The following is a 19,944-nucleotide window of genomic DNA, read 5'->3' as shown; positions in this document are numbered from 1 at the left end:
TTCCACTGTGGTTGAAGGTTGAAGCTACTCGTGCTTGTTCGTTGTCGAATGATAAAGTAGTGAACATTCAAGTTCGTGTAATAAAATAGTTACCTAGTTTATCAATTTTGAAGATAACAAAAATGAAAACTTACAGCAGAAAGAAAACCGGAACTGCAGAAACAGCAGGCGAGCAAGAAGTGATAATCGATTTGAATGAAATCTGTAGACTCTGCATGGCCAAAGAAGATGAATTAGTTCCGATTTATGGAGATGAGGATCCGGTTCCATTAACCTTACGAATTATGGCTTGTGTGGCACTTGAGGTGATTTATAATTGCAAGAGTGCTTTCATTCTGCAGGATTCACTTTAAAAATAATTTTCAGCTTGAAATGAAATTTGATAGCATAGGTCTGGACTGATTTACTCTGTATTGTTAACGATTTAATCAAACCCTTCTTATGAATCTTCATTTTGATTTGAAGAACTGGAAAAATATATTGCTTCCCAGGCTTCCTTTTTGTTTGTTAAATCTTCATATAGATGGAGTAACATGTCTTAAGTGAACCTATATTCAATTTTCATTAAAACAAATCAAGATTTCAGTTTCATTGACAAAGGGAGAATGGGTGAAATATTGTTTTCAATTATATCAACCTGATATTACAAATCTATATTACAGAATATATTTTTTGTTGTTAATATATTAATTTTTACCTATGAGAACAAAACGAAAAAGCATCATACCAAGTCATAGTCAAAGTATTCTTTCCGATTTTCCTCTTTTGGGGTGAGGAACATAAAATCTGAAATATCAGGGAGATATCAACAAATAATGAAAGTTCCAAAACTTTCCTTTGAAAATATTCTATATTTTAATATCCTATATTTAAAATACAAGATTATTGAATGATCATTTTAAAAATTCTAGGAATTGCACCTTAAAATGTAAGACCTCGTTAATCCTCAGCTCGCACAAGTTTCAACTTCTGTCGTTACTGGAGGGGCAACAGATAGTTAACAGAAAAACATATATTGCATATGTTCCTGCATAAGGAACATCTGCAAAGAAGCTTTTTAATAAAAAACTCCAAAACTTCAATGTTCTTTCCTTTTTAGGTTTTTGAAGGAGATGGCCTTCCAGATAAAATTTGTCGCCCTTGCAACTATCAACTCAGCAAATCATATAATTTCAGAAAAAAATGTGAAAGTTCAGATTTGAAACTCAGACTGCATTTGAAAGATCTTCCAGATGAAGAATATTGTAAAGAAGGTGGAAACAATCAAATGGAAATTGAGGACATAGAGAGTCAGAATGGGGATGAAATCCTGAATAATCCTGTTGAACCAAGCACAGAAGAAGATTTAGTTGGTAATTTTTATACTACAACTTTTAGAGAGTATAGTTCACTAAGTTCCTTGCAGTAAACATTTTTGTTACTACATACTCTTATGGTTGCCTTCAGATGCAATTGCAGTCAAAGATTTTGGGATGGTGAAATAAGTTTAGTAAATTCAACGTTTACTGCATAAAAAACTTATGAGAAATTAACAAGTTACCTTCGACTGCCTCTAGATTATTATTAATTGATTATCAATTGTGTTAGGTAAAAAATTCAACTAATTAACCTTATTAAATAACATGAAATAATAAGAATTGAAAGAAGAAATAAAAACGAACTTAAAAACAGTAATATTAAATAATACTATCTACATTTTTAGCGCCATTTTAGACATTTCATGTATATAATTTTGTCATTGCACTATGATCATGTAAGTTTCCCATCTCTATCCAGAGTGTTTTTTCCTTTGTAAAGGTGTACAAGTATTGTGACAAACTCCGTTTGTTAGTAAGTTGTGGAATGAGAAGATACAGATTGCAGAAATGATTGAAGGTTACCAGGGAGTGTCCATACTCTCCATACTATCCATACTATCTAAAATATATATGGAATAAATTTTGTACATTTCAATGAGTACTATAAAAAAAATACATTTTCTCATAAAACCTATAGTCCATACATTTATTTGCAAATACTAGATAATCAAGCAATGAACTTCTAAATTTGGAAGCATGGAAGCATTATTGGTGCCTAATTGTTCAGTTCATTGAAGCTACTATTAGAATTGGAAGTTATTTATTCATCACTGAAGAATTTATATATACATAGATACATGCAGAAAACTTATCAGACTTCATAATTTCTGAATACAATATATTTTTTTCCACAAAAACTATATAAAATTGTATAAGAGTTGTCAATACAATGAAAAACAAGGGATATCGAAGGAAGAAGTAGGTAATATATGATCTATCAAAAAATTCTGATAGTATAAAATATTTTTTTTAAAGATGTTATTTCAGTATTTTTTTTTAATTACACATTTGTGCATATGAATAATCTTATGATAGATTTAAAGTAGTTTCAACTATAAAATTGAGAAAATTAGTTGCTTTACATTTTGTTGTATTATTTATTATATTTATTTTATTGATATAGCAGCAGCTCGAGAGGCGATTTTACATATATAAATAAATACATAGCTTATAATCTTTGCACATAATACTCTTTTAAGCAACTGTTACATTAATATAATGATATAATTTCTATAATTCCAGTTTACAATAAAACTAGTGTGAGACTGGAAATAGTGTAACAATGGTATAAAAAAGTGTTTTATTAATATAACAGCAATATCACAGAGCATACAGGTATGAATCTAGTCGGGTTTTGAACTCTTCAACAGAGTCGGATCACACAGATGGTTGGGAGGCCGTTCCACATGTTTACTGTTCTGTTTGTGGTCCTCACATTCGTGGGTGTCTGTTTTTTCCTCTTTTTCCTGTCATGTCAGTCTACGTTTTCAACAACTTTCAGGATTTCACAAATCCCTGATAAACTGTACAGGTTGTTCGTCATCTTTTATATTTCAATTAGGTCATTGCGGAATCTTCTCTGTCCAGGGTTGGAAGATCAAGGATTTTCAACCTTTGTTGGTATTCAAGATCATGTAGTTCTCTGGGAAGTTTACATGAAACAAATATCTCATTTTGAGACTTCTTAGCTCTCAAATTCTTCATAGTGCTTGTTTCAACTATATAACGGATATAACATGTTATAAAAAAGGATTAAGAGCATTCCATTACTTTTTTCATAGGAGTGACCAAAGTTGCATATCTCCAGCAAGACCAGGAGCCTGACCCAGATCCGGAGAACATAACTTTACCCAAAGAAAGTGAAACCATTGACAAAGAAGCATGCACTTTGAAAACCAATCATCAGATGAAAACGGAAATTGATACTGAAAACGAGGAAGAATCTGAGAGCATCTATATGGAAGAAACAATTGATAATAGAAACCCACTCGAAGAAGCAAATATGAGTGCCATTGCTACTGCAGTCAAAGCAACACTTGCTTCACAGACTGGTAACTATTTTAATAACATATAATTCGATTTAGTTACAGTTTATTGTCACAAGAAACTATAACTGTTTATAAATAGGGACTATTACTGACTACAAAGTATTATAAAATGACAGTAAGAGAAAGAGTATATTTTTCAAATAAAACAGCACATGACACATCTTAAGAAAACAGTTATATGCAGTTAAAAATGAAATTAGTTTCAGAAAAATGGGCGATACTTGATAAAAATCGATAACGTATTCAAGTAACACTTCACTGTGATATTTTCACTGAACAGATTACAAAACTGCAACATGCGTTTCACTATACAATAGCTTCCTCAGGCGTGTATGTATGAAAATCTCATGTTTAAAATTCTCAAAATTTAGAAAATTCAAATTTGTTCAGGAGATATTTGAATGAACTGAAATTCGTCAATTTCGTTTTCTTTATTTTTTCTTACAATGTTTGGGAATATGTCAACAAGCAAAAAAACTGTATCATTCCTACTTTTTAAGCTGTACAAGATGGCATTTATAGATCAACTGATATAATTTATGGTGAAAAGAGAAATGAAAATTTCTATGTTTTTTACCACTTTTATTTGTAACTAACGTTACTGCAGTTTCGTCCTAAATGGACATTTTCAAACTTAAACAATGTTTAACTTTGAAAACAATGTTTAACTTTGAAAATGTCCATATAGGACGAAACTGCAGTAACGTTAGTTACAAATAAAAGTGGTAAAAAACAGAAATTTTCATTTCTCTTTTCATCATGATCTCCTACCACATAGTAACGGCTACATCCATCAATTTATTGATATAATTCAGCCTTTTTGGCGACAACTTCACTGATGTACCAGCATAATCTTTTAATTAGTAAATTTTAAAACTGCATTCAAATAAACTCTAAACTCTGAAACTAGTAACTTTTCCCTAATTCAACCAACTTAATCACAACTATCCCATGCATTCTCTTTTTATTTTGGATACAGTCTAAATACCTATATCCTTACTTGAAATTATTCTCAGAGCCCTATTCAATAATCTCTGTAAAGTTTTCATATGAAAACTATCTAGTTAGAATAAAATAGTTGAACCGTTTTGAAAACGAGGCTCCATGATAGATCTGAATATTTTGAATTTTGTTTGAATTTTGGAGTTTTTTTTTGTTTTTTGATAAAAGTCAAATTTTGCTAGCAGTTTTTTTAAAAACATATTATAAATATGTTTATAGTTACATTATTTGCAATAATTTTACAAACAGATAACATGATAAAAGAAAAACAGACTTGAAATATAATATAATTAATAGTTTCTACATTATTGACTCTAACTTCTGACAGCTCAAAGAAGCGATTCAGTTTCCTGCTCTTCAGAGTTGGCAAGTTTAAACCAACATGTCTGAAACCATGGTTTAAACCAAGGTTTAGACCAACTGGTTTTTTAAGAAAAAAAAATGTTTTCATTGGGTTTTTCTCTCTATGTCGTTGATATTATTCGAATAAAGAAAACTACAGCTTAATTAACTACAAATAAAAATTTGGTATTTAAATTTTTAAATTAATATATTTTCATTTATTCTAATAATTAAAACAACTGTAATTTTACACTAGTAATATTTAAATTTTTCTCTCAGTATGAAATGGCAATGACAGAAGCACATTTTTTATCATATATGCATGACCCAAGAGAAAAATCTAGTACAAATTGCTATAAAAAATTAAAAACTGAGGGTCTTCTCATCAGCACACTTATAAGTATCATTTCCTGAAATAACCTTCCATTTGCAGGATTGAACTTTGAAGGCCAGCTCAATATAAAAGTCAATCAATCCGATGGCAAGACTACCCAAGTAGAAGTCACAACAGAAGATGGATCTGTGATTGTGATGGAACTGATGACAGAGGAAGCTGCTGATGCCATAAAACCAAAAGATATTATTAATTCAGATGTCGAAGCACCTATCTTTCAGTGTCCTGAATGTCCAAAATCATTTTCTAGAAGAATTCAATTGAGAAGACACGCCTCAGTTCATATGCAGCAAAAAGGTGAGAGATCAACAAGTTCATTATGAATGGGTGTTTGGTGGCAGTTTCATGATTTAGAATTCACAGTTTCGTTATAGTATGATACACCATTAAGTATTAGTACATGTTTGAATTTTCTCAGTCTAAATATGATGATTCAATATACATACATGTATGAGAGTATCAAATGATATATCTAGAGAAATACATAAAAAGGATTTTTCTATTCTATTGAGTCATAAATGTATGTGGATCACTTTCAAGTTTATTGCAACAATTACGATAAAATAAATTAAAATCATGTTGTTGCCGAAATTTGATAAAATACACTCAAAACTTATTGCAATATACTCAAAACTTATTTCATGTTGAGGTATTGATGATAAAAAAGTAAGCAAAACCTTAGCAATGTTTTTTTCAGATAATATCCTTCAAAAAACTTTACATAATGTGGCAATGTTAGTTTAAAATGCCTTGTCAACTTGTTTCATATGTTACATTAGTTGTCAGTATTGCAATTTAAGTTTGAAGTTCAATTTCACTAGCTCGGACTTCTATTGTATAATATATAAAATGATTTGAAATCCCTGAAACAACTAAAAAAGAAGAATTTAAAATAAATAGCTGTAAATAACAATTATATTAAGAAAAAAACCTGAAATGAAATAATAGTGAAATAAAATACAAGTAAAAATAAAACAATTGAACAAAAAATAAAAATAAAAAAATACAAAATGAAAATAAAGATAAAAATATCAGTTTTACAAATGATTGGTTACGGAGATAAAACCCGAACACAACAGAAAGTAGCTCGCCTATTTCATAAGAAATTTCCTAATTTACCGCCCATATCTCAAGAAACAATAAGCAAAATAGAGAAGCAGTTTTGCGAGCTTGGTCATGTGGGGTGGATAAAAAAAGCATCTGCCAATGCAATGAGTGATGAACTCAAATTAGATGTAATGATTGAGTTTGAGGAAAACCCACATACTTCGAGTAGACAGGCATCCACTACATGTGGATGCCTGGATGTGGATGAAAGGAGCTCATGGAAGATGATTTGGATAGAAGAAATTATTTTTGTGAGCAATTGATGAACATGTTGGATAACAATATCCAATTAGTAGTGTATTTTGTCTCTTAATGGTCATGCTAATCGGCAAAATTACCGCTATTGGTCAACGGAAAATCCTCACTGGATGAGAGAAGAACACATGCAATACCCCCAAAAGGTCAATGTTTGGGCAGGGATTTTAGGAAATCATATGATTGGTCCCTTTTTCATTGAGGGCAACTTGATCGGCCATAATTATTTGGCACTACTTCAAAATGATGTCATTCCAAGTTTAGCAAATTTATATCCTGATCTAGGAAACCCTCAAGTTCCAGTGAATACAATATGGTTTCAGCAGGATGGAACACCACCACATTACCAAGTTAATGTCCGGCAATACCTCGATACAACATTTCCCAATCGGTGGATAGGGAAGCGAGGATCAATTGAATGACCAGCACCTGATCTTTCATCATTAGATTTCTTTTTTAATGGGGGTATGTAAAGAGCAATGTGTACAAAACTAAACCTTCAGATTTGAATGACTTAAAAGAATTAATAACGCTTGGCGATTAGGTTGGTCACGCCTGATATGTTAAATAATGTTAGAAGATAGTTTTATTTGAGATTAGGATGTTGCCAAGACATTTGCTGTGAACATTTTAAACATCTATTTCGTTAACATCCATAGTTATTTTTCGTATTCTACATTTCAGTACGTTTACAGTACATTTTAGTTTTTGAGTGTATTTTATTGAATTTCGGTAACCACATGATTTTAATTCATTTTATCCTAATTGTTATAATAAACTTGAAAGCGATAACATTTTTGAATAGAGAATGAAGAGACCTTTCAAACGATATATCACAAACCTATACTTCCCATTTAAAAAATTGGGGGTTGTACTAGTCATTCGGAGGGTGTTGAAGGTAGGGGTGGCATTTTACCTTGAAGGATGTCAAATTATAATTTACATTTAACGTGTTTCAGGAATTTATTCCTTTTGGCTTTTACACACTTTATATGAATCCTTCATTTAGCCAAAGACTAAAAATACAGTTTAGTTCAGTGGGTATCAATTTTAAGATGTGTGGTCACTTGAACAATGTCAATAGAAGTAAAATATATATAAAAAAATTGCAAACTACTCATTTACATATCACATCAAATATATTTTAAATATTTCATTGCGCTAATGTTTAAAAAATAAAATACAGGGTGTTTATTAAACATGCGGCAAAAATTTAAGGGACTATTCCTTTGACTATTTTAAAGATATCTTGTCCTTTGATGATTTTTGATAGGGCGCTTTGTTTCGAAGATACGGAGCGAAAAAGAATTTCGACAATTACAATTCATTACCAAAAATTACATGTAATGTTTCTTAATCTACAAGAACTGTTGAAAATGACTACCCCCTGCTCGGATGCAAGAATCCAATCTTCTCCTTATCGACTCCCGAACTCTTTCAAAAACACCAGGATCCTTTCTGATTGTGTTACACCCAGCAATTATCTCCTAAAAGAACAAAACGGATTCAAGAGTTTTATGGTAGCGGCGGATTTTAAATTTAAGGAATATTTTTACAAACCATCCTTCTGGCCTCGAGGTGTGGGATATCGCAGATATGACTTCAGAACAGATGGACCTACAGTGGGACCAGTCTCTTTTTTAGAAAGAGCAAGGAAAGACTCCAATTGAATACTAATGACAAATCACCAATATTGATAAATTTGGGGAATTCCAAAAAATTGTCGAACACTACAAAGGATGAAACCTCATCAGTTTCATTGTCTCATGTAGAATTGACAAATTTTATTTTATCTAATATACAATGCCTATCAAATAAAACTGAAGAAATTGATCTTTTTCTGAACAAATTCAATTTTGATATAATATGTCTATCAGAACATTGGCAAGAAAAAACAAATCTTGAAAGTATCAACATCTCAGGATTCTCTCTGGCAGCAGAATTCTGTAGAATACATAATAGACACGGAGGAGTATTTACAAAAAATAATATAAAGTCTAAACCATTACAACAAAAGGATTTGAATGATGAGATAAACTCTGAATTTTGTGGCTTAGAATTATCAAACCAAGTCTTAATAATAACACTTTACAGATCCTGCTTGGGAAATGCTGAAATTTTCTTGGTAAACCTGGAAAATGTATTAATTAAATACGTAAGAGGTAAAAATAAAATCATAATACTGGGTGATTTTAACATTAATTTCAAGTCGAATTCGAATGTCTTATCTGAATTGAAATGCTTACTAAATTCGTTTGGCCTCACTATAATCATATCTGAATTCACCAGGATAACAGCATATTCATCCAGCTGCATTGATAATGTATTGACAAATATAGAGAAACAGAACATGACTTCAGGTGTATTGGATCCATATCTGTCTGACCATATTGGACAATACATAATCTTAAACAAAATCACTGAATGTAAACCCGACATAATTATGAAAAGATCTTTATCTTACTCCTCAATTGAAAAATTCAGAGAATCCCTCAAAAGTATTGATTGGGGTATTTTTGAAAATACAAATTTAGGTATCAACTTTCTAGCAAATTTCCTGGTTGATACTTATGCTGATTATGTGGGAGTACACTTTCCATATAAAAAGTATAAAATTGGAGAAAAACCGCCAGTTATATGGTACAATAATTCTTTGAAGGAGAAGAGGGACACACTTTCAATAGTAAAATGTATCTATGATACAAAGAAAAATCCTACTGATAAGGTGGCATACAATTCTCTTAAGAAAAAGCTACAGGAAGGAATTGAAAGAAGCAAAAAGAAATTCATATGGACATTATATCAGTACATCAGAAAACAAATCAAAAGCTAGATGGCAAATTATAAACTATGAGTTAAATAGGAAAACTAAAAGTAACCCTGAAACTCCAATATGTGAAACCTCTTTCAACGCTCACTTCACAAGTGTTGCTGAAAATATAATAAACCAGTTACCCAATATACCAGACGACTTGATCCAATACAAACATTTTCCTGTGCCATGCAATTCTTTTTTCCTAACGGGAGTCACAAGCTATGAGGTTCTTGATGCAATTAATGCATTAAAAAATTCGAAATCAGTAGATACACATGATTTAAATTGCCATATCATAAGACAAACATCAGATCTAATTCTTGCGCCATTAACATCAATGATCAATTTGATCTTCAGTGAAGGCATTTTTCCAGATAGTTTCAAATTTACCAGAGTTATTCCTATTCATAAAAAGGGAGATATTACAGAAATTGACAATTATAGATCAATATCCATTATTTCCATATTTGCTAAAATCATCGAAATAATTCTGAAAAATTGACTAGTGAAATATTTTGAAAAAAACCAATTTTTGAATAATGCACAGTATGGGTTTCGACAAAATCGCTCTACAACTTTTGCAATTCTTAATATATTGGAAGGCATAGTTGAGGGTCTGGAACAAGGTGTACTCACGGATATTACACTCTGTGACTTGTCGAAGGCCTTTGACTGTGTCTCTCATGAGATACTCATTTTGAAACTCAAATATTACGGTATTAGAGGGGTGGCATTGAAGTTATTCAGTTCATATTTAGAAAATAGAAAACAATGTGTTACTGTCAACCAAAGAAACTCGGACTTTCTACCTATAAAACATGGTGTCCCACAGGGGACAGTGCTTGGGCCATTCTTATTTGTAATTTATATAAATCAACTATGCAACTTCCTATTACCCAATAAAAGTGTTCTATTCGCCGACGACACTACTTTGATGAGTACCGGTAAAAACCTTATGGAACTCACTTCTTCTTCTTACAACATTGAAAAACGTGCTGAAAATTGGTTTACTGCAAACAAACTTAAGTTGAACGCAAGCAAATCCCAAAAAATAACCTTCTCCTTTAATATGAACTTACAAATGGGAAATACTGTCAAGCTACTCGGAATTGTTATTGATGACAAACTCACATGGTCGAATCACATGTGAGCTCTGTAACAAATTAGCCAGTACTCTATTTCTCTTGAGGCAGTTAAAAAAAGCAATTCAACCTGATACTCTGAGAATGACATATTTCTCTCTGTTTCATTTGCAGATAAACTATGGAATAATTTTATGGGGAAATGCCACTCATGCAATAACCATCTTTCGACAACAAAAAAAAGCAGTAAGAATTTTAGCTGGAGTTGGATATAGAGAACATTGTCACCCACACTTTATAAAGTTTGGCTTTACCTTCATGATATATCTACAATGCCTTATTAGAAATACACAGAAATATCAACCAGTTACAAACCCAGTCAGATATACATGACAATAATACTAGGAATACTAAGTTATTAAAAACTCCAAGGTATAGATTAACCAAATCTCAACATAATTCTCTGAATATCAATCTATATAACTGCTTGCCAGAGAGAATCAAATCACCATCTTTTGATCAGTTCAAAAAAAGCACAAAAAAATATATTCTTGAACACTGCTTTTATTCCACAGACGAGTTTCTCGTCACAACAAAGCAACTGAGTCATGCACTCAACACATCACTTCTCTGAAATATTCCATTCTGTTTACGCTATTTATTTATGCCTCACTTGATTATGTTTGTAACACTTTCAAAATATCATATGTTTTATTGTATGATTTTATTCATTGTGTACTTTACATTTTATCTATTAATATATTGACATGCCATAAATGTATTTATATATGTAATGAGGTGAAAATATATCTATCTATCTATCTATCTATCCGATTTCTCAAATCTTCCACTGTAATCGAACGTTGTTGATAGGTACCAACGGAATTGTTAGATTTTTTAACTTGCTAGGTCCAGTGTAGTATGCTATACTTTCACTTCGTCTACGTTAATAATTTTAAAATTACCAATATTGTTGTTGTTTCAATTCTTTTTCGCTCCGTATCTTTGAAACAAAGCGCCCTATTAAAAATCACCAAAGGACAAAATATCCTTAGAAAAGTCCAAGGAGTAGTCCCTTGATTTTTATGACAAAAAAATGTATGCTCATTGCAAAAGAGAACCAAAACAAAATACTGCCTAGTCAGAATTTGGAAATCATATTATGCATGAACTTAATTGAACAAGTAAATGAAATCAAACACTAATAATATAAAATAGTATGTTACTCCCTCATTTCAACTATGTTCCTCTATTTTGTACTTACTGAACTAAAAAAAACTAAGCCTTTAATAATATTTCGGCACTTACACTTCAGCCCAAATTTTTCAAAAGAAAGGATTTATGCATAGTTTTTCATAAGTTAAAATAGAATAAACACTGACTACCATGTTGAAGTTAACCATTTTTTCAAACCAGTTTCATCGGGTCCACTGGAGGTTTTCTTGATTTTTTTATTATCCTTATTGCATAAGTTGCCATTCTCAGTCCATTGCAAAGGTTATTGATATGATCTATCCACCTTAAATTTCTTCAATATTAATACCTTAGAACTTGACTACTTTTAGCCTTGACTCCATAATTTCGAAGATTTGATATTAACTTATTTGTTATAAACCAGACCTTATTTGTTCTAAGATTATATTCTAAGTTTTGCTGAGGGCAATCAAATTCACCTGCTTTACTGAAAGCTTGATCATCTGCAACATAATTTCAATATTTAGTATGGCATATGGTGAATCATTATTACATGTGAGAAATAGTAGGTCCAATATGGAACCTGGGGGCACTCCTCTAATTAACTTCATTCTTTCGCAATGATGATTTAAGCAATCGAAAACTGAATAGGGGTCAATACTTAAATATTCATCTTTGATATCGAAAACCATTTTTATGTTTAGAGATAACAAAATCCGGTCTGGTAGGCTGTGTTTGAATGGAACTTGTACTATCAAACGTTTCTTCTGCTACTGCAGCAGACATCATCAGTAGTATGTTCATTGATTGCATGGACGAAGGTTATTCGAAGTCTCCGCATCTATCGACTCAGATGTATGAAGACTATTTTAGTCTATGTGTCTCGACTAGTTTTTAAAAATAATAATCGGTCCAGATACTGAAAAAGAAAAAAATCGTTAACTTTGAATTTGAACATTTTTTACAGATAATTTATTACAAAATGTGTACCATACAAAAACTTGACACTATATGTATCCTAAATATAAGCTTACATCGACAAAAAATCCTTGTGTAGAATATATGAACCTGTTAAACATATCCAATAAACTACCTAGCAGATTCAAAACAATGAGTAACCTTGAGGAATTCAAACATCTGGTTTTCAAACACATCCTAGAAATAGAAATGTTTCAAATGACATTACTTTTTCAGGTTTCAGCTGTGGCATATGCGAAAAGTGGTTTCCAACAAGATCGGCTCTTGTTCGTCATGAACGTATCCATACAGGTGAACGACCTTTCCAGTGTGAAGTATGCCAAAAGAGTTTCGCTCAAAAGGAGATCCTCTTTAGGCACCTGATGACACACACAGGCCAAAAACCGTACTCCTGTCCCCAATGCAACAAGGGATTCACGCAGAAAGAACCTCTTCGAGCCCACATGCGGACTCACTCTGCAAACGGAGCTTCTGAAATAATTTTGCACTACTGCTCTCTATGTCCCAAAGTTTTTTGCCATGCTTCTGGTCTGAGCAGACATCTAGTAACGCATACTGGGAAAACATTCAAGTGCAGAGACTGTGATAAATCATTCACCGATAAAAGTTCTTTAAGGCGACATCATTGGCAAACAAACCATCAGCCATAAAGCTCAGTCTAAATCTATATGTATATGTATGTATATATTTAAATATGTGCATATATGCCTATTTGTATGTAAGTGTGTATATAGTTCATTCATTCACAAATTGGGCTTGAAATAAAGCTTGTACAGGGCGATTCGTATTTTAGTTTCCTCGCCTACTCACAAGATATGGCGACATCTATTTTTTTTCATCGAAATATGTTGGAATATTTATGAATGAATAGGTATATATGAATTATTAATTTAATTATATTATTATATTTCTCAGAGTTCAACTATACCACATATATCATAGTAACACTTTAGTATATTGACTATAAAAGATACTAATGTTCACAATTCACAACATTTATTTGATTATTTATTTTGCAATGAAAATAAAGTGAGTAGTAAAGAGAAACAAATAACAAATTTACTCTCGAATTCAGTTAATTGACAATATCTCATGTCCAATGAATTTGTGTGTTACATTGGCAACACCTTCGGTGTAATCAGTTCAGAGTGAAATAATGAGTGTCCTAATTGAAAAAGAGTAATGATTATAATAACGTTACCTGTACAAAAATAAACAACAAAATGGTATTATGAATTATATGTACCCCATATTTGAGAAACAACCTTTATGCCAATTCCTCTACACAGTTCCAAAATTTCCCCATCGTTATCATCACTAAATGAATTTTGGGGTGTACATTGCCTCATTGTGCTCGATGCTCTCTGTGTTTCCATGAGAGTCGATGTATCTTGAGAATTTTTTTTATCTAGAATCGACTTCGGATTTGTAATTCAAATTGAAAAAAAAACTGAGATCAACACAAGGAAACGAAGGAAAAATCTTTTAAAAAATGGTTTGCAAATATTTTAACTGTATTGTTATATCAGACAATGCTCTGTGTCATTGTAGGAAAATGGAAAAAATTCCAACTACAGCATCAAGGATATCTGAAATTCAAGACTTGCCAAGTTCTAAAAGTGGAACTTTTAACATTGATGAAATGGCTAAGGCTCAATAAAAAATTGTTTTAAGGCTACCACCATATCACTGCGAACTTAGTCCCATCGAGTTGATTTGGGACACAAAGAAATTTTTTTGCAGAGCATGATACTACATTTGAATTTGTTGAAACATCTGGGAAAACATCTATAATGCGATATCTTCTATTGCGTCAGAAAAGTGAAATAATGCATTGATCAGATGCAGCAAAGCAAAAATGTGAAAATCAGACAATATTATGAAACAACGAATTGAACAATCTGTAATGAATGTAAATGATGATACATCTTATGACGAACTAGAATGGCAACAGTAAATAAAAAAATCGTTACGCAATATAAATATTTGTGGGAAAGAAAGTTTTTGGCCGTCTACTTCCTCTATCTTGATACAAAAAACGTGGGAATCTTCCAAAGGAAAAAAAAGATTCATTTTCAAAAAATTAACTCTAGATCATGCAAAGAAGTAACTTTCAGACACAAACTAGAAAAAAGCCCTCTCGAAACAGCTATTTTCATATAAACATTGAATTACACGAAAGAAAAATACTTTTGAAACAAATACTTTTATATGAACGATGAATTATGCAAAAAACACTTTTTTCCATTCCATTTGTATTTATTTCACTTCTAAGATTAAAAATTCCTTTTTGTTATTTATTTGTCAATGGCTAAATCATTACCTTTTAACCCAAGGAATTAAATAAAACCATAACGACACATTTATATGTCATAGAGACTTTAAAACTGTTTAAAGACAGTGTACTGCACTTAGTAGTATTTACAATTTTTATAAACATACTTAATAAGTTCCTGACAAACATCTTGATTTAAATTTTTTTATTTTATACCATCAGATTATTTTTATATGTACTTTTGCGTCATCTTGTATAATATGTTTAATATATTTTTTTCAAATTTCCGATGAAATTAAGGTGGTAAAAATGCAATACTTTAAATATTTCAAAAATTCTTAATTTGAATACATTCTAATTCCAATTGGTATTCCAATTTTTGTCCTGATTGCGGCCTTGGTATACAGTTTAGGTCACTTTGTTGCATCATCGCCTTTGATAATGTCTACCTCGGTCGTGGATTGAACGTCAGGCATAAAAACTTGCAGATGAAACCCGTAAAAAGCTTCAACACTATCAGTATCAACAGGCTTTTTTAAAAAACTCGAACGAACTATAATTCAATGAAACACTTTTCAATACAGAATAGACGTTTACATCTTGTTTTCCTCTTTCTTACTTGATGCCATATAATAGGTCAAAAACTGGAGTTCTGGAAAAGTTCAGTTAGTTGCTCTTCCTAATCCTTCTTAAAATAATAATATCAATTGCAATGCACTACTGAACACTCAGAAAGTTACCTCATCAAAAAACTATCCTGTTCAGTACCATGATGCTGAAAACCATACTATAATCCCATTGTTAACTACATATCTATAGGAAAGTTATAGAAGGATATGAACATACTGTTTGACTGCTTGGTTGTTTAATAATTGTATTTTTTTTAAATCACCAAATATGTCAGTTAAAATTATTTCGTTGGTTTACTTTGCTTTCTATCAGTTCAGTATCTTGAACTAAACTGACCGGTCTCGGCGTTCGAAACCATTAAATAGCCTCTATATTAATTTTTAAGCTCCAGAATGATTTATCTTTGTTGCAAGTACATTTTGGCACATATTTTCGTCCTAAAGATTCAATACTGATAATTGATGAGTACTACCCAATTCAAATAATTTTCATTTAGGTGTAACCTCTTTCGGTACAATAATTTGGTTTACTTAAGTCACACCTGTGTGGACCTAGTATAGCAAATAAGTTACTTTGTCTTTCAAAAAGATGAAGCAATAATTAATTCATTTCAGTTAATTTGACAATTTAATTGATCTCACAATGCATTGAAAATTGCCTGTAAAACCAAACAAAATGATCTTGACTTGAAAGAGAACTGAAGATGATCCTTTGAATGAAAATATAGGTACCAACCGGTTCTTATGAATATATCTACATTTCTTCAAGTTTAAGAATTTTTTAAGTATATAGATGTTGCAGTTCCAAAGTTGAATTTTTTGAGCATTTCCTCATACCAATTCAAACGAGCCTACTTTTCACATTTAAATGTTTATGCAAAATCTATGGTATGTAAAAGAATGCTTTTATCTTATGGTTTATTACAGGCTGATCTTCACTCTACAAACCAGTTACAAATAGTCTTTTCTGGTGCTTCATTACCACAAGTTGAACTAAACGATTCTATACATATGTATAAATTGATATGTGATAAAAATGCAATACTATAAATCATAAGACTCATTTGAATGAAAAGTATACAATTTTTCATCCCCGACAGAAACTAAGACAACTTAATTCTTTTTAACAAGTAGGTAGCCCCGATATTTCATAACGATTTATCTCAGCAGGACGAAGTTCCTCAGAAAATGTCCAAAAAACCTAAAGGAGTATTTGTATGAAAGTTCGGATGTAGAATCTTCACCAAATACACAGTCGAAGCATGTTACATGAACTTTCCACTAGAATTTTGAGGTAAAGGTGTGGACTGATCAAAAAATGTTTCATATAAAAGTTTCAGATGTCAAAGCGTTCAGACGGAAGCGTTGTCAAGAACTATTACCACTATTCGCATCCAAATTTGGGATCAATGTGTTTTCAAACTATTACTCGAAAATATTAGCTTCCATATTCTTATGATAGTTAACATTGCAGTGCTCAAGTTTTTTCCACATAGTTTCAAAGAATTCGGAACCCATCTTTTACCTCCTCCGCAATGCAGAATGATTAGTCGCGATCCTTTGTTTGCAGGCATGATAGGCGTACACATTCTCGAACCATCAGTCCACCCTTTCGTAACTGTGTCGTGAGTGTCATACCAAGTTTCGTCCAAATAGAAAATTTGCCGTTGTTCTCGTCTATATTTAGTTATTTGTTCTAAGATTTTGTTACGCAATTCCACTATTCTTCTGCTTTTTATAACTGCTTGACGTTTGTTTATTATTTTAAATCTAAATCCTAGTTTCTTTATCCAATTCTGAAGAGTTTTGTTACAGCAGCTCACGTTATGGCCAGAAGTATTCAATTTCTTTCTTATGATTTCAGTTATAGGAATCTCATTGCTTTTGTAACAGTCGTATATTGCTTTTTTCAATGATTTTATTAGATGAACATCTAAAGGTTTTGGTCATCCTGTATCACATCGCTTCTTGTGTTCATCAAGTTTGTTTTTGACTATTTCACGTACAGTTGAGAAAGGAATTTCGGTCAAATCTGATGTTGCTTGTAATAGTTTGTTTCCCTCGAATCAATATTCAAATGCATCCGAATCTCTTTCACTGGTATCTTTTTTTCGCATTGTTCATCATCGCTATTGGAATCACTACACTGGAAAAAGTCTGCGTTGTTATCACAGTCGTTATTACTATTAGTACTTGTCCAAGGACGCCACATTTTAAATAGATAACAAAAAATTTAAGTAATTATAACTGCACCAATATCGAATTTCAACATTCAAATCGCGTTCAGATCCTGAAATGAATACGACGGCGAAAACATTCCCCGATTTCCCAGCATTCTATTTGTCACCGTAACATGACTTCAAATTTAATTTTATGACTCTTCAGCCAATCATGAAACTCTATTAGTAAAAATTATCCAATACGAACCGCCAAGTCTACAGTCCACGTGGACTAGTTCGCTGCCGGTTCGTTTCTATGTATTGGTTTTTTTAGCCTTTGTGAATGCCGCCAACTTTAACTGTGCACAATATCGTTTACTTTGACTATACTTGGTGGAGTTTTTGAGAATCATAAATAGGGAAAGATTGAGTTGCTTTTATTCACTCGATTATCATGGCCGTGACAAAAAATGTTAAATGGTATCAAATTTTACGATCAAAACTTGATATAAAAATACAGGTCTGTAATTGAAATTTCAAAGTTAGGAGTGCTACAAGTCGGGTGAACCCTGTTTGAAAACTTGACATTCAATTTTTGATTAATCCCATGATAGTTGCTGCGGCAAAGTGTCAAGAGATTTCCAGTATCTGCAAATAAAGACGATATAGTAGGAAACTTCATTTCGAAATTTTCGGGTTTTTCCGAATATTCCCGGAAACAAAAAACTGGGGTAAATTTGTCGCTATCATTCAACAGTACCCAAAAATCGTCAAGTTTACCAGAACTCAACCTTCTCTCTATCTCTTGCCGTATATACAATCGAATTTGATTAACCTTGTAAGCGGTGAATTGGCGTAGTGTCAGTGCATCCGACTTGAACCATGAAACAGGAGTAACAAGACGACTTTGAGCTCAAGTATACAGGGCGATCAACTTTAATGTATATTAAAAAACAGAAATGACCACCATACCGTAGTCGATACTTTTAGTGAACATGATGCAAACTATCTTACATATACCTGCCAGAGGACGAAACACGCGCTTCTGTCCTCAGGGGGCTGGATGCTAAATCACTAGTCGACGACGATCTGGAGGAAAAACACCACATCCAAGTGGAAAATATACTTATATAAAATGAGGACTGAAGGGAGGCTCTCATATTTAATTATCACAAATTAGGATATTACCTTGAACCACATGTTACTAGCATAATGTGACAAATTAAAAAAATTACTGTCTTGAACAAATTAATTTCCAACAATATTTCACTATCATAAACTAATTTATTCACACTCAGCAACTAACGCGTACTTTATTTCCACTATTTGAATTCCTTGTTTAACCGCTCGATTCACTTTCTGAACTCAACTGCCCTCTTGGGACGAGAAGCCGGCCATATATATCGGTAACGATCGTTCTAGAATTCTATAGTCGTTTCGGTACTCAACTAGAGTTTAATCGGCGGTTTCGTTACAATACTATACATGCGAGTTAAATGGGAGCTCTGTAATAACACTAGGAAACTTTACCAATGTCACCGATGCCAACTTTGGTGACATGCTACCTCCAACTATAACAGGAAGTGTACATGCCTTAAATGCGCTGACTATCACCCGACGATGTACGAATGTATATACCAAAAAAAAAACAAAAAGTGAAAACTTCAGGGAGGAGTCAGCGCAGTGCCTTAAATGTGCAAGTCGACATCCCGCTCCGGCACTACAACGTGAAGCGTGGTGTGAGGGAATTCCACTCAGCAAATCTGTTGCGTTCACCCAATCCGAACAGATGGAGACAGGAGAGCAACCTGCTCCCGAGCAAACGGGACATCAACACTCACGCAAATTAAGGATCACCACCTGTACCAATAATACCCTCCAGAACAAGTCGAGTCATCGGAACCCTTTCGAAATGGCTGAACATGGGGGAGAGATCTCCCAGGGTTTTAAAAAGTTGGTTCATTAATTAACATGAACGAGATGTTGAGATCGATCAACGATCTCATTCGGCTGCTGGAGGATACTACGAGACCTCTGAAAAAATGGAGAGCTTTTGTGGAGTTTCTCCAAAACATTGATAATTACAATTTATAAGATTGTCCACAAGCTCTGTTTCGAAGAGACGACAAAATCGTATCTCCAAAAGCGCCTGCTAAATCAGATAATCACAACTTAATATCGAAAGTTTTAACCCGGTTTTTTATCGTCCGCTTTTTCCGGGAGTCTCTGTCACAAATCTTATCATCAGCGAATGTAATCTTTGATAGACTTCAATATCAACCTCAGGATAAGTGGTACATAAGCTT

The 19,944-nt window shown here is 32.4% G+C and overlaps 1 protein-coding gene across 1 annotated transcript; it reads left to right on the top strand.

The window, feature by feature from the left end:
- Positions 1-13,356, top strand: LOC111502180 (uncharacterized). Its single transcript, XM_023156192.2, has 5 exons — positions 1-305; positions 1,100-1,352; positions 3,140-3,409; positions 5,184-5,441; positions 12,792-13,356. The coding sequence occupies exons 1-5, from the start codon at positions 123-125 to the stop codon at positions 13,223-13,225; spliced, it is 1,398 nt and encodes a 465-aa protein (XP_023011960.2). The 5' UTR covers positions 1-122; the 3' UTR covers positions 13,226-13,356.
- Positions 13,357-19,944: the final 6,588 nt, after the last annotated feature.

Source organism: Leptinotarsa decemlineata, unplaced genomic scaffold (assembly GCF_025532065.1).
Source record: "Leptinotarsa decemlineata unplaced genomic scaffold, Ldec_3_MD MMD2_tig00026328_RagTag_RagTag, whole genome shotgun sequence".
NCBI classification, from domain to species: Eukaryota; Metazoa; Arthropoda; class Insecta; order Coleoptera; family Chrysomelidae; genus Leptinotarsa; species Leptinotarsa decemlineata.
This window is presented reverse-complemented; position numbering and strand designations above follow the sequence as displayed.